This window comes from Cibotium barometz, chromosome 54, assembly GCF_041138505.1.
Source record: "Cibotium barometz isolate CiBa-2024 chromosome 54, ASM4113850v1, whole genome shotgun sequence".
NCBI lineage: Eukaryota > Viridiplantae > Streptophyta > Polypodiopsida > Cyatheales > Cibotiaceae > Cibotium > Cibotium barometz.
This window is the reverse complement of record NC_141099.1, coordinates 31,213,954-31,230,967: the sequence shown is the minus strand read 5'-3', so window position 1 is coordinate 31,230,967 and position 17,014 is coordinate 31,213,954. Positions and strand designations below refer to the sequence as shown.

General features: G+C 44.6%; 1 protein-coding gene across 1 annotated transcript in view; it reads right to left on the bottom strand.

The window, feature by feature from the left end:
- Window positions 1-550: 550 nt before the first annotated feature.
- Window positions 551-17,014, bottom strand: part of LOC147608042 (glycerophosphocholine acyltransferase 1-like) — a 50,674-nt gene continuing 34,210 nt past the window's right edge. The window contains exons 5-8 of the mRNA XM_086789776.1: window positions 2,206-2,301; window positions 1,968-2,061; window positions 1,640-1,877; window positions 551-1,527 (exon numbers count right to left, since the gene is read on the bottom strand). Coding sequence (XP_086645902.1) covers window positions 1,047-1,527; window positions 1,640-1,877; window positions 1,968-2,061; window positions 2,206-2,301 — 909 coding nt within the window. The 3' untranslated portion in view covers window positions 551-1,046. The remainder of the gene's footprint in view (window positions 1,528-1,639; window positions 1,878-1,967; window positions 2,062-2,205; window positions 2,302-17,014) is intronic.

Below are 17,014 nucleotides of genomic sequence, written 5' to 3'. Positions count from 1 at the left end.
ACAAAGTCCATACGCTGAAACATGTTTGCAGCAGGAAGAGATCTGGTGATTATAACCTTCCTTCCGACCCCGGTTGAGTTTGAATCTCCCCACAGCCTTGACCTTTAGTTATGTATTTGTCTATTTATGCAAGTTATTATTACTAATTTTTCCCCCATGTCTGTATTAAGCCCTTTTTTTTTTTAATGATTCTCTTCTTTCTCCCACAGCCTCGACATTTAGTTATGTATTTGTTTATTTTTGCAAGTTATTATTACTATTCTTTTCCCTCCCATGTCTCTATTAAGCCCTTTTTTTTGGCTGATTCTCTTCTTTCTTTTAAAATTATTCGTGACCTATATATATAGGTTCAGCTTGTCCAAGCCCAACAGGATTTGTGAACGTGATGGTGGACCTTCAGTGCAGCTATTTGAGGACCATATGAAGCTGCTGCTCACACAGGTGGACAACTTTTTTTGATCCAACAGCAGGATGCCACATAAACCTCACACAGTCTAAAGCCATCCTTAGAACACTAGGGCAAAGGAAAATTACCTACATTCCTTACATCTTTTCTTGTCAACTCAGCAAGAATGGACCCCGTTTTTACATCATCACTAAAATAATGAAGGTTAATAATGTACATCTTTTCTTGACAACTCAGCAAGAATGGACCCCGTTTTTACATCACTAAAATAATGAAGGTTAATGTACACCGTCATGAATTTTACATTATGTAAAAATTCGGTTGTCCTTGAAAAAAAATTACATCATGGCTGGTACCTCCATGGTATCAAGGAAATCTTACTTATCGACTAGTGTCACTGGTCAAAAAGTAATCAATTTCATGATCATGCATATATCCCTTGTATGTATGTACACACAATGCCCAATATTAAGTAGATGAGGTAGCTGGTTATCATTATATTAGTCTAATCACTGTAGAACTCCACTGTTTTTGCATTGCCCACTGCAACAACTTATCTGCACGTTCTTGATATCAACATCCCATATCACACTGGTCACGAGCTTCAGTTTCTACGTGAAATATGAAATATTGCAGCCGATCACTCACTGCTTGTGGCAGCCTGCACACTGTCAAGACCGACCAGGGACTCGACCAAATTTTCCACACTTGGTCTTCTGCATAAATCACACACACTTTGCTCATCTGAGCCACTTACACCAGCATCACCAGCTGCATCAACCTTGCCAGCCTCAAAGAGACCATCACTCTTAGACCTCACCACATTCCCATTTGGTTCAGTTTCATTCACTTTCAACTTTTTCTTATTCTTAGCAACTACCTGTCGTGGCATAACCTCAAAGATATAATTCCCTCCATTCCAAACTGTGGCTGACAGCTTAAATACCTCAAACAATGTGTGTAGGCGGTATGATTTGAACAGAAGCACAGTCAATGCCAGTGTTGCAATAGTAAAGATAGCTTGGATTACAGCATACATGTATACACGTCTCTCAGCACCCATTAGGCCACTCAGCTGCCACCAGACATTATTGGCTCTTTCTGCTTTGCGTTTTAATTCCCTGTAGACAGAAGAGCTTGAGGTTCCATGGATGGAGTCCCAACTTTGAATGAAACAGTGAGAATTTTAGGCAAAAATAGGTTAAAAGACAAGGCAAATATCCGCAAGCATACCTGTAAGATGTCATGACCTCGGGATCATTTAGCAACCTCTGGCGTCGTAAGCCTTCCACAATGAGGAAATACAATGCTTGCCAGACACAATATGCTAGCAGAGGTACAAAAAACAACCAGGTCCATTGGGCAGTGGAACTGTTCACAACCGGCCATGCAGGCCAAGGACCGGTCTCCTCACCTGAATGGTGTGGAAAGGTAGCCGGGTCCCACCACCGAATTATGAAGAACACAGTCCCTGAAGGCATTCACGACACACGGAACACTTGACTACTGAGAAAAACAATGAGAAGATAGAATTGCAAGAAGACTAGGGCTTCCACCATACCTGGAAGCAAATGAATCAAAACGCTCACAATTTTGTCAATGGAACTAAACACAAGACTACACCTCCACACTATCAATGCCCATGCTAGCGGACCCTGTATACAGAAAATTGCTTTTTTTAAGGTGATAGCTAGCCTGCAACTGTACAAAAGGTTTATTAAGCTAAGCACTATGTATGCCTTTCCTATCTGGTTTCACAAACACAATGTTGAAAACAAGATCAAAGCATTCAGCCTTACCTCAGAGAAGGAGAAGCAGACCATGAACAGCTTCTCATTGTTCGGAAAAAACAGCAACATTGTGATGAAAATTGCATTTGCATAGTAGCAAAAGTCCTGAAAGCACATGCATTGTACTTGATCAACTCTCTCTCTCTCTCTCTCTCTCTCTCTCAAGTGCCTATGTCACGTGCATATCTGCTGTACTAGGGTGCCACGTCGACATTCTGCATAGTCAATACACTTAGGACACCTTTTGATGGGGCCAAGAGCAAAGCCCTAGTCCTAGGCACCACATAGGTCATTAGGGTTGAGTCTTTCATGCAAGACGTAAAGGCATGTAACCCTCTTTGCAAGACGTAAAGGCCTACTTGACACTTATTAGACCTATGGTCGGGTGTCTAGGCAAGTCATTGTCGAAGTCCTGAGCAGTTGGGTCAAGCCATGTGGAAAATCCATAATGCTCACCACTAGCAATGGGTATTTTGGAGCCGTGGTGTTGTGTGTGAAGAAACAGCACTTTTTCCAGCCCTAAAAAGGGACTTTCTGAATATTTTATATTTTATATTTTTGGGGTTTTTTTATCTTGGCTGCTGGCCTACACCTTTATGGTGACCGACCAGCACCCCCCCTTCACTATATATAGCATTGCCTATACCTCATCATTAATGTACCACTTCATCACCATATTAGGTACCATCTGGCCGCCTACAACAGGGACTCATATCTGCGTTTTCCTCTGCTGGTCCAGGGCGCCTTCTGCAGGGCTTACATCAGCCTTACTTACATCAGGCTGTTTCTTGGCAATTACATCAGGCCTTCTTCTGCTCCACATCTGCATTTTACTTCAGCACATGTCAGCGCCTGCATAAGAGAATACATCAGCGTTTATACATCAGCTTACAGCAGCACTTTGCTTCAGCAATCATCTGCGTTTTGCTGCAGCATACATCAGCCCACATCTACGCTTACATCAGGCTTACGTCCGGGCTTATATCAGCGTTTATCTCAGCCTTCTTCAGCGCATACATCGGGGCTCACATTCGTGCTTACCTTCAGCATTTCTTATGCGTTTTGGGACAACAGCCCTCTGTTACTTCGGGACAGTAGCCCTCTTTGCTACACATCGGAACTGTAACCCTCTCTGCTTCAGTCACGCAGCACCCTTGTCACCAGAGCTTGCACCACATCGGGACGGCAACCCTCTCTGCTTAAGGTACGCAGCACCCGTGTCACCAGAGCTTGCACCACTCGGGACGGCAGCCCTCTCTGCTTCAGGTACGCAGCACCCGTGTCACCAGAGCTTGCACCACTCGGGACGGCAGCCCTCTCTGCTTCAGGTACGTAGCACCCGTGTCATCAGAGACTGCACCACCATCATCATCATCAATGTTACCTTTTTCCGCTGCCACTACCAGCTCGGAGTGCTTTTCCTCACATCAACGCGAGCCTTCCTCATCGACCGTGCTTCAACTCGGACGTCTTCTCTGCTTCAGCACTGGTCTTCTTTTTTCTCAGAGTCACCTCATATATGAGGGCTCTAGTACATATCTGCACTCACGCTTTTATATATATTCACTCACATATTTCATGTTGTGTGGTTTTACTCTGATCTCTCGTATATCTAATCCTTCTGTCCTTTTGCCCTCACATTGTGGACAGCCATTGTTAAGTGTGTAGGAGAATTAGGGTTAGGTCATGTGGGAGACATACACAGAGAAACAAGGGAGAGAGAGAGAGAGAGAGAGAGAGAGTTGTGGGGATAAGTCAACTCATCAATTGTATGAGTGTGTGACTCCCCTATCACACATGTATATTGCACTAGTACACATAGTGCACTTAGTACATTAAAAGTACTAAGTGTACTATGTACTATAACTTATGGGCTTGTACACACTATAAGGGTGGGCATAACGCCTTTACCCCAACAACCTCCCACTTAAAGGCAAAGTGCCCTTAAATGAAGGAAAAGAAAAAATCAGCATGTACATGATAATATACAAGGCCATATCAAGGCTGAAACTGGCCTCATCCAATGCCCATCAAGTGTCTGCAATGAGCAAACCGCTCCGGAGGCAAACTCTTTGTCAACAGATCAGCCGGGTTGTCATCCGTATGAATCTTAACAAGCTGAATTTGCTTGTTCTCTATCACCTCTCTGATGAAGTGATACTTCACATCCACATGCTTCGTCTTTGCATGAAAGACAGGGTTCTTTGCCAACTGGATGGCACTCTGACTGTCACAATGCAACAATGGAATATCCCCTGTATAGCCCAAATCAACCACTAACCGAGATAGCCATAATGCCTCCTTGCAAGCCTCTGTGGCTGCAATATACTCGGCCTCTGTAGTAGATAAGGCAGTGCACTTCTGCATCCTGGATATCCATGACACAGCACCTCCTGTGAATGTAGATACATAACCAGTAGTAGACTTCCGGTTATCTGGATGACCGGCATAATCCGAATCCGTGTAACCATGCACTAATGCATCCTATTTGCCAAAGCAAATGCACATATCCTGTGTGCCCTTCAGGTATCTCATGACACCTTTCACTGCTTCCCAATGCTTCTTGCCAGGGTTGGCCATGTATCTAGAAACCACTCCCACTGCAAATGCAATGTCCGGCCTAGTAGCAACCATGGCATACATGAGACTGCCACAAGCTGAAGCATACGGAATCTTGGCCATATCAGCCCTGTCTCTATCTGACTGTGGGCTGTCCATAGCACTGAGTTTCACATATGGAGGCAAAGGAGTACTAGTCTTCTTCCCCCCGTCCATATTGAACCTCTGCAAGACTTTGCCAATGTATTCCTTCTGAGACAAATACAACACATGCTGATTTCTGTCCCGAAGTATCCGCATACCCAAGATGTGATTTGCATCACCCAAATCCTTCATATCAAAGGTTTGATGCAGTCTCTGCTTCAAGGTATCCATCTCCTTACAAGATTTCCCAGCAATCAACATATCATCAACATACAAGATGAGGATCAATAGACTGCCATCCAAAGCTTTCTTGGTGTACAAGCAGTGATCTATGTCACTTCTCCTGAATTTCTGAGATTTCATGAATGTATCAAATTTATGATACCATTCTCTTGGTGCCTGTTTGAGCCCATAAAGACTCTTTTTCAGCTTGCATACAAGCTTCTCTTTTCCACTCACTGCATAACCCTCTGGCTGCTGCATATATATCTCCTCATGGAGATCACCGTGAAGAAAAGCAGTCTTCACATCCATCTGAATCAAGTCCAGATCATCATGCGCAACCAAAGCTAACACAGCTCTAAGTGTGGTCATTTTGACCACTGGAGAGAAGATCTCCTCAAAGTCCATACCATATTCTTGCTTGAAGCCCTTAGCCACTAACCTGGCTTTGTATCTTGGCTTTGCATCTGATGCAACTTTGAGCCTGTATACCCACTTGCATGGCAAAACCTTCTTGCCTGCAGGCAAATGCACCAACTTCCAAGTTCCATTTTTATGCAGAGAATCCATCTCTGACTTCATGGCACGCTCCCATAGAGCCTTGTCTGCCCTCTGTAAAGCCTCTTTATAACATGAGGGCTCCCCACAGTCAGTGAGCATCAAGTAGTCAACCCCTGGAACAAACCTGTCAGGGATTCTGGAGGGTCTTGTGGACCTCCGTACCCAATGACCATCTTTGCAGGTTGCTGTCCAGCCTGCATATCACCCATTGGTGGCTCCTGTTCCATGCCATAAGGCTGAAATATCATGCCCGGTATTTCTTCTAACTGTGGTATATCCATAGGGATATCTTCTGCCATATCTGGCTGTCCATTTGGACCATTTTCAGCACCATTTAAGGGCTGGTTTTCTTGCTGTAATGGCTGATTTACAGCCCTTTGTTGTTGTCCATGATATCCATCATCATCAAAGATGACTCTGCCAGGCTCCTGTTGCCTTGTAGGCTCCTTATACATGCATGTTTCATCAAAAATGACATCATTGCTGCGTATGATCTTTCTATTCATGGGATCCCAAAGTCTATACCCCATTTCACCTCTGTCACCATATCCTAGGAATATGCATTTGTGAGACTTAGGATCAAGTTTGGTGCGCATTTCCCTGCGTATGTGCACGTACGCAACGCAACCAAACACTCTCAAGTGCTTGTCTGACGGAGGCTTCCCTGTCCATACTTCCTCTGGCACTTTCCCACCAAGCCTCGTGTTAGGTGACCTGTTTATAAGGTGAACGGCTGTCATAACAGCTTCAGCCCAAAAACCATGAGGTAATGCAGCATGTGACAACATAGAACGGACCTTCTCCTGAATGGTCCTGTTCATCCTCTCTGCTGTCCCGTTTTGTGGAGGATCATAAGGAGTAGAGAGCTCCCTCTTGATGCCTTTAGCATCACAAAAGTCCTGAAACTGTTTGGACATATACTCTCCACCATTGTCGGAACGCAAAGCCTTCAGTGTTTTGCCAGTTTGATTCTCAACAAGAGCAACAAACTTCTCAAACACTGAGAATGTATCACTCTTCAAACGAAGAGGATAAACCCACACCTTGCGTGTGGCATCATCTATAAAAGACACAAAATATTTTGCCCCTCCCAAAGAAAGCTGAGGCATCTCACATACATCTGTATGCACAAGCTCTAACTGAGCATCTTTCTGTCCAAGAGCTTTCTTGTGGGGGCACTGTAGTTGCCTACCATATATACAATGCTCACAAAACTGAAAACTTGAAAACTTTAGAGAAGGCAAGTAACCCAAACGAGATAATTGCTCCATTCCTTTGACACTCATGTGTCCCAACCGGTTATGCCACATAGAGATTTCCGGCAACTCGGTTGCATTTACATTAGCATGGTGACAAACACCTGCATGCATAAAATAAAGAGTGTCCACCTTAGAGCCTCTGGCAACAACCAGTGAGCCCTTACTAATTTTCCACTTTCCACGACCAAATGTGGTAACACAATCAGCATCATCAAGCTGTCCAGTAGAAAGCAGATTCTTCTTGATCTCAGGCACATGCCTGACATCATGGAGCATAAGCTGTGAGCCATCTGAAAACACAAGCCTCACATCACCTCTGCCAAGAATCTTGCATGCATGGTTATCACCCAAATAAACCACCCGTTCATTGCCAGCAGTATACCTGACAAACAAGTCTCTGCAACCTGTGACATGAAAGGAGGCACCTGAATCAATGATCCATGAGTGCATACCATGACCACCTGTAAGAAGTGAATGGGCATCAAGTGAAGACGTAAATAGGACCTCATCCTCACTGCCACCTGCATGTGACACATTGATTTCTTCAATCTTGACTCCACTTTTGCCCTTTGGCTTTACATCTTTGGCTTCATCTTTCTCTTTGTCTTTGCCTTTTCCCTTTTCCTTTTGATCATTTTTCCATTTGTAGCATTGCTTTTTAATGTGTCCCTTCTTGCCACAATAATGGCATTCCAAATCCTTTTTGGAGCGAGACTTGCTCCTTCCCCTTTCTTGGCTTTTCCCCCTTTGGTGGGATCTCCCACGTGCATTCATTGCATTGGACTTTCCAACAGAGTTGTTTTTCCTGTTCATCTCTTCTTGAAGAAGAGCACCCTCAACATCTGCATATGACAGCATAGCATTCGAATTGCTAGTGGCTGTCCTGAATGTGTCCCAACTCTCTGGCAAAGTGCATAACAGAAAAGTGGCTTTGAACTCATCGTCCATTGCCAACTTTTGATTAATGACCTGGCTGACAATACCATTAAACTCATTTAGATGGGCTGTCATAGACGCCCCTTCCTTCATCTGAAGACCTATGAGTTTCTTCAACCAATACACTTTGCTTGAGGCACTTTGTTGGGCATACAAGTCCTGCAATCTCTGCCACATTCCCCAAGCTGTCTTCTCTTCACGAATGCTGAAAAGTAATGAATCTGACACAGACAACATGATAGTAGATCTTGCCAGCTCATCCATATCTTCCCACTCTTCAGCAGTAAGAGAAGCGGGCATTACACCCCTTTCTTTGATAGGCTTGTGCTGCTTTTTCTGGAGCAACACATTGTAGCACTGGGTTTGCCAAATATCATAATTATGCGAGCCTTCAAGCTTCTTGATATGAAGCAATGAAGAGCTCTCACCTGTGGTTGCCATAGCAAAATGCAACCTGTCAATGCCTGACTCCCTGCAAGTGTGCAAACACTGCACCAAAAGCACACAAAGTGCTCACAGTTGTTCTCCCAAGCTTTATCTCCCACTGCGGAAGCAAGAATGCAACTTTTCTCCCACTTTATGTGATGAAATCACCAAAATCTGGTTGCTGCAGATTTTGGACAGCACCTTAAATGTGCTCTATTGCCCTTCCAAAGTACTGTACAACAGTACCAATTGCTCACCAATGATGTACCAAACCTGTACCGGCAAGTACAGCAGCTGAAATTGAACCTTTTGGTCACTCAAAACAGTGTACAGCCATGCCAAAACTTGCACAAAGCTGTGCCAAATCTGTACCAGCAGGTACAATAGCAATAAATGCTCTCCTGGCTGTCCAAATGAGTGAAAATCAGACTTTTACAGTCCTGTACACTGCATACAACAGTCCCGAACAGAAATTGGGCAAAAGCCCCTTGACTGCAAGCTGATTTTTTAGGATTCAAGGCATAAATGTCTTGCCTGCTGCTTTGCCAAGCTCAACAAGCATACGAACTTGAAAAGCCCCTTGATTTAAGATCAATTTCTGATCATACATGGTACATTGACGCACATGAAGGCATCCAGAGTGTTCACGATGCTTCCCCCTGGCCACATATACATCAAATACATGAAAGCCCCTTGATTTACAAGCACATTGAGTGCTTGTAAGGCATCAGCACATTATCCACATCATCAAATGCGATTGCCTGCATGCAAATCAACCAAATCGGCACAAAAGCCCCTTGATTTGCACTGCAATTTGCTGCAATTTTGCCCAAATGTGCGATTTCTCACATCATACAGCATGTATGAGTGCTTAATTGCACAATTACATCAAAAGCCCCAAATTTCGACATCCAATTTCCTGCAAATTGATCCTGATTGTGACCAATTTCCTGCAAATTGATCCTGATTGTGACCAATGTCACCCAATTTTGCCAATTTTGCTCAAAAATTGAGCAATTGGGCACCTGTACCTACTCAATTGATTGAATTGATAAGAAATTCCCAAAATTGAAGGCAAATACCTCTTAATTTTTTTGAATTTCTCTGATCTGCAGGCTGAATTTTAGTTGTTGCAGGAAAAGGGGGGTTGATGCTGTGCAGAAGGGGGATGATGAAGTTGCTGTAGCTGATGTACGGTTGGCTGGCTGCTATGAAGCTCTCCTCAGCAGGCAGCGAAGTGCAGGAGGCAGCTCTCCACACCGCCTTATTGGCATCCCAACAAGGGTGATATTGCAGAGGTAGTTTTCGATAAGCTCGCTTGATGTCGGCTTCGGTAGCGGAAGAAGGTACGCCCAGAATGTCGTGGGGAGACTCCAAGGCCGCCCGCACGTGCACTTGTCTTCTCGTGTCTATGCGCTCGCTGCTGAACGCCACTCGCTTCGCCTAGCGCTCGCTGCTGAACGCCACTCGCTTCGCCTAGCGCTATTCGCTGTGTAGTGCTACGTCGCCTAGCACCAGCCTTTGCTCAACGCTTCTCGCCTATGGCGCTGCTTTCGCTTCAGTGGTGCTATCGCCTGAGTTCGCCTCTTCGCTCGCCTAGCTTCGCCTAGCGCCACTCGCCTAGGTGGCCAGCCGACTCCATATGCGCTTATCGCCTGCGTATCTTTACGCTTTATGTGTCCAGGCGCCTTGCTGCAAGCCTACGTAAGTTGCATCGTGAATACTCTAGAAGGTGGTTCTGCCTGCAGTAGTGCCGCCAAGACTAGCTGAGCAGAGCGATGGTACTGGCAGTCTGAACGGAAGTGCAGCCAGCAGCTTGAAGGCGCACAACTGAAAATGGGTAGCTCCAGGAGTGACTGGCTCTGATACCAGTTGTGTAGGAGAATTAGGGTTAGGTCATGTGGGAGACATACACAAAGAAACAAGGGAGAGAGAGAGAGAGAGAGAGAGAGAGAGGGAGTTGTGGGGATAAGTCAACTCATCAATTGTATGAGTGTGTGACTCCCCTATCACACATGTATATTGCACTAGTACACATAGTGCACTTAGTACATTAAAAGTACTAAGTGTACTATGTACTATAACTTATGGGCTTGTACACACTATAAGGGTGAGCATAACGCCTTTACCCCAACATTAAGCTTTTAGCTCAATTAAACATAATTAAAAGACCTTAATGCTTAAATACTTGAGTAAACATGAGGCAAAGAGCAGAAAGATGTGTTGTGTTGCAGTGAGACACAAGGCCTTGTTAAATAAGACCTGAATAGGTACAAATGAAGAGGCACATCCCTAATGAAAGGGTGTGACTATTGAATGAATAGTTATGTCCTTTGGACGTAGAGATGTGTCTTTTGATCAATAGATGTATCCCTTTGAATAGACATGTAACTATTTGGCCCTCCTAGCTCTTTTCACATGATGGAACTCATGCCCAAACTCATGGACAAGTTGATGGATACATGGGAACAAGGTTCCTAAAATTGGCATTGGACAAAGCACCATTCTTGGTCAAAAAGCAAGAAAAAGCAAAATGTCAAACTATGTTGACCAAAAGCTGAGGGCATCGAACTCCATCAAAAAGCTAAAAGTCGCTTTTTCAAAAAGCAACTCCAATGCCAAAACGCAAGGCCTTGAAGTTGTAAAAACACAAATCAAGAACTTTGGCTATTATTAATAATATTTAATAAAGAAAAAGCTAAAGCAAGAACATAAAACAAAAGCAAAGCTTGGGAAAAGCAAGCACCCCTATCAAGTATATAAGAAGCTTGTACTCTCTTGGAAAGATCATAAAATTTTTTGAGAACCATCTTGGGAGAGCCATCTTGGAAGGCTTGATCATCATCTTCATCATCAAAATCTTCGTCTCCACCCTCAGCCTCTGCCCTAACTGCAGAGCCGCCTCTGTCAACTGAACCACCAACAGTGCCGCCTACCGCCTACCGCCACCGCCCCAGAGCCATCTCTACCACTTGTTTGCCGCCATGTTTGCTCCTCCACCGCCGCCTATTGGCTGCCGCCTGCCACCTCCATCAGCACCACCTTTCAGCCGCCTTCTTTGGAGGGTTGCCACCCTTTGAAGAAGCACCACCTCCTCTCCTTCCGTGAAAGAAGCTTGGACATGGAGAGCTTGAACATGGAATTCGGGCATGGAACTTGAACATGGAATTTGGGCATGGAACTTCAGCATGGAACTTGAACATTGAACTTGGACATATAGCTTGGAACATAAACATGGAACTTGGACATATAGCTTGGGCATGAAGCTTGGACATAGACTTGGATTTGGATCTAAACTTGGATTTGAACTTGGATCTGGACTTAGACTTGGATTTGGACTTGGATCTGGACTTAGACTTGAACTTGGATCTAGACTTGGATTTGGATTTGGATTTGGATTTGGATCCGGACTTGGATTTATTGGATCTCGATTTGGATATTGGATCTAGTACTAGCCCAGTGAGAGATACTTGTGGGTCATTCCCGTGGCGTGCTCGGCATCGGAGATTGAAACCGGCCTCTGGTAGAAACCAAAGTGCGGTAGACTAGCAGTCACCCTTCCAATTGTAGTCCAAATAAATAACAAATTAACAGGAGCTAGAATGCCCCAGAATTGAAAGGAAATCGACACCTGTTGGCCCCAAAGCTTGGCGCCCCTTTCGGTATTTCTTTATTCAAATTCAATGAAATGTATAACTGAGGACAACAAAGCCAGTCCAGGAGAGTAAACCTGCATGTCCAATCTGGCAGCCCTAAAGACCTCTTAGCACAGAGGATTCACACACAGATCTGTGTCCCACAAAAGCAACACATTGTGCTTCCCTCTAATCAACCAAGACAATTCAACAGGGCAGCCTTGAGCATACATCTGGCTGTTCCATGAACATGGCTTCAAACTCAGCTCAAATACACATCCACTGTCCAATCTCTGTTTCCACCCTTCAAACTGCCATACCCCTCCTCTCACAAGGGGCCAGATGATACAACTCTGCAGCAGACATAAGCCAGTGGAAAGAAAGAAAGATTGATATGTTCAGAGCTTACCAATTTTAATGCGTGGTTCTGCACCAGAGGGACTGACCGTACCAGTCTGTACTTGCAACAGCCTGTCTGTACTTTTCCCCCTGCAGGTGCCTGACTGATGCATTGACTGTACTCTGGTGATGCGCCGCCTGCAACTGTTCAGGACTGTACCCGCCTGTACCTGTCCGTACAGGTCTGCAGTACCCGACTGTACCAGCTCGTACAGTTCTGCGCCTGCAGCAACTGCCGCCTGTGTCAGCTGTCGTACAACAGCCGCTGCCTATACCAACAGTACGGAACTGTACCTACTGTCCGTACCCTACCAGCGCCGCCTGAACCAGCCGCCAATAGGCCTGCAGCCGCCTGCTCTGTACGGCCTGCAGCCACCTGCTCTGTACGGCCTGGTTCTGTACGGCCTGTATTCTGTATGGCCTGCTCTCCACGCAGCAAAACCCAGCAATTACCCTCTATGCAGCTAGCTTCCACGACTCCTCTAAAAGCAAGAGAGAGAGAGAGAGAGAGAGAGAAAAGAGAGAGGCGTGTATCTCCCAAAGTGGAGTTGCCCCTTTTTCCAAAAATATCCTAGTGGCCCCTTTCTCAAGTTTATCAAACTTTCTAAGGGTCACTTATGCCTAGGGGCCACCCAAGGTTAAAACATTAAAAATAATAAATCCCTTGGTTCCCCTTTACACTTGGGGATGTCCACATATTTCTATTTGTCCACGAACCCAAATGTGAATCATTAAATATTTATCTTGCTCACCAACCACCATGCCCACACTTGTGTTGTTCCACTTTCACAGGGTCATGACATACCCCCCTCTTGAAAAATGGCAAGCGTCCTCGATTGCAATCTGGTGATACAGCAAAATATCCAAAGTGAAATGTACAGTATGGCATCAACGTCCCAATCTCTCTAAGCCATGCATATGTAACAACATTCACTGCAAACCAATGGTGTAGTAATAGTCGAAGTTGTATACCACTGTGAACCATACACAACCACAACATCCAATGTGACTAGTACACATATATCATAGAAGTCCCATAAACAAATGTATTGTCAACCATCAGTACCTTCAGGTGAGACAAAAGCTGCACCAAGTGACTTCTAGATGTCATCTGAGCCTGTATGAATCAAGGGAGTGGAGGTGCTACCCCCCTCTTGAGCATTAGGCAATGCTCCAGACCCATGCTCTGCTGAACCTGTATGAGCCGTAACAAGAGTCGGCTCCAACTCAAAGGCATCGAGATAAAGCTGCAAAACCTGAGGTGAATCTGTTAAGTCACCTTCCTCCATCCACTTCGCATCCATCGGTGAATAGTTCTTGAACTTCACAAGATGGCGACGGGAAACTTTACCTCGTACCTTTCTTTCCTTATGTGCCAAAATCTACTCTAGAATAAGAGCCTCATCAAGTTCCTCAACTTCCGGCTGAGCCTCATCTAATACATCCTCAGACACATCCCCATGGAAAGGTCTAAGCAGACTCACATGAAATGCATTGTGAATCTTCCAGTGATCTGGTAGCTTCAAGCGATAGGCCACCTCACCAATCTTTTCCAATACCTGAAAAGGTCCATAATAGCGCATGCTCAACTTAGGGAATAAGCACTCTTTACCCTTCATCTTCTTGAGCCTAGCTTTTTCAAATCGCAAAAGAACCCAATCACCCAATGCAAACTCTAATGCACGTCTGTGACGGTCTGCTGCTTTCTTTTGCTTTTGCTGAGTTTTCTAGAGTGCCAACTTAACTCGCCGATAAGCTTCATCCATATTCTCCACATAATGATCAGCCTCAAAGATCTTATTCTTTGTGTGCAAAATGGGCTTTCGGAGATCTAGTAATACCAATACTGGATCCAAAGTAAGCTTTTCTTTAAGCTTTTTAAAGGCTGTAATTTCCGGATCAGCCCATCTAAACGGAGTTGCCTTCTTTGTTAAGGCGAAGCAATCTCAGCAAAATACCGTATGTACCACTTGTAATAGAAACACAATCCCAAAAAGCTGCGTACATCATGCACGGTCCTCAAATCTGGCCAATTAAGAATTGCTTCCACCTTAGAAGGATCCATACGGACTCCATGCTTTGAAACGATATGCCCCAAGAAGTGTATCTCTTGCAAGAAGAACTCACTCTTCTTGCCATTAATGACCAGCCTATGCTTCCATAGTTCTTCAAACACAATGGCCAAATGCCTCCTATGCTCCTCCTCAGTGTGTGAATGCACAATCATATCATCAAAGAATGTGCCCACAAACGCTCTATGAGGCCGGAAAATCCTGTCCATCATTCTGTTAAATGTGGCAGGTGCATTTGTCAAACCAAAGGGCATAACCAAGAACTCATATAACCCAAAAGTGGTTCGAAATACTGTCTTATGCACATCCTCGGTTCTAATACATATCTGATGATACCCGCTTTTCAAGTCTATCCGACTAAAGACTGTGGAGCGCTGTAAGCGATCCAATATGTCATCGATCCTCCGAATAGGAAATCGATTCTTGATGGTATTCTTGTTCAGCGCCCTGTAATCTATACACATACGCCAAGAACCATCTTTCTTTTGCACTAAGAGCACAGGTGAGCAAAAGGGTGATGAGCTAGGCTGTATCAACCCTTTATTCAACAACTCTTGTACATGACTCATAGTTTCTTCTTGTTGAGCTGCACTAACACGGTACGGCGGTCTATTTGGTGGAGTACTACCCGGAATTAGATCAATAGCATGATCTTCTGGCCTTTCCGGAGGAAGTTCTCCTAGCAATGACTCGAAAAAACAATCTTGGAACTCGCATAAGAAGTCAGTCCTGTCTTTATCTAACGTAGACAAATTAGATTTAGACTCATCATCTTTTGCATCCTTTACAAAAATCAAGTACGTAGAAAGATTCTTTTTCATTACTGATGAAATTGCCGAAGCTGATACAATAGGAACATATTCCCCTTTTAGCTTTACATCCAAAATATGTTCTTTCCCTCTATGAGTCAAAGTAATCTTCCTATTGTATGTATCCACCACCGCATGTACTCTATGGCACCATGGAATACCCAACAAAACATCACATCCATCAAGTGGCTTGATGAAAAACTCCTCACTGTCCACATAACCCTGCACATGAAGCCTGAGCTTCCCAATAATAGGAGTGACGGGTTCTGCATACCCAGGACAAGCCATATTAGCCTCATACAAAGGCCCCATCTCCTCTGCACGAATCCCCAATCGGCCAGCCAAATCTATTGAAATAAAGTTGGCTCTAGCACCTGTGTCAAAGAAAATCAAGGCATTTTGATTTCTCACTTTGCCCCATGCCCTGCACAACTCAGTCTTTTCACCACGTGGCTGTTCCCCAACAAGATCACGAACTAACCCTGCAGAAGGTTTTGGTTTCTTAGACTTGGGCTCCCCTTTAGTGTCAGAGTCCTTTTGGGACTTTCGCTTGGGACAATTAAAAGACATATGTCCCTCCTTTGTACAGTAAAAACATTTTCAAGCATCCATCAAAGCCTGTCTCTCCTCAGGAGTTCTCTTGGGCATTGGTAACTTCTTATACCGCTTCTCTGTAGACCCTTTTGCATCACGCGAAGTATGCCCTGACTTTTCAGATTTCTTGCTTGAGCTTTTACTTCCTTTAAATCCAGATGAGACCCCAGTGAGTAACGCATTTGCTGTCATAGCATTCTCTATCATCTGTGACATATTTGTTACTCGAGTCTTTATGCAATAGTCACGCACTTCCTTGGGCAACCCACAACAATACTTCTCCACCTGCTCAGACAAAGGCACTGCACGATAAGAAGTAACTGGGAGTAAAGCTTCCCAAAACTTCTTATTATAATCCTCAAGATTTTCACACTTTGATGCATCCAACTTGTGCCATGCTGTCATTACATCCACCTCAAAAGTAGATGTGAGCCATACAGAAGAGAACACCTGCTTAAACTGTACCCAAGTAGATGGTGCTATGCCCTGTAAAAGAAGAGTGGACCACCACTGCAATGCATTGCCCCTGAGAAAAGTCGCAGCTCTTCTCACTTTAGAGGACTCCATGTAATTACCACCAGAAAAAGTAGCATCAAACTGCTGTAAAAAGGTAAGTGCCTTTAGCTTATCTTTGGCCCCACTGAATGTGTCAAATTTCACAGCAGCTCCCCCTTCCTTATAATCCTTCGCCTTACCCATTATCGTAACGAAGTGGCTTCACAAGATTGCTACCCCCAGCATTCATGCCCATCATAGGGTCAACATTACCAATTCCCACACCTGGCATTCCATACATTCCAGCCATGTTTCCAAACATACCACTATGCATACCGGGCTGCATGCCCCCATACATGTTTCCTTGCATTCCGGGCTGCATGCCCCCAAACATGTTTCCTTGCATTCCGGACTGCATACCACCATACATATTCCCTTGCATACCAGGTTGAAAACTAGCTCCAAAAGTCCCTGGAATACCCATGCCTCCCTGAGGATAACCCCCAGTCATGGATTGGAACATAGAGCCACCACCAAAATAGCCTGGATGCATAGATTGCTGTGGAATAGATGGCTGTCCGAAAAAGGAACTCTGTGAGTTGGCACCAAAAGTGTGTTGCATGTTCATGGATCCTGTGGGAAGGCACCACTATTGCCCTGAGGTGGGTTCTTAGAACGCACTTTCTTCTTCTTCTTTTCAGGCTCAG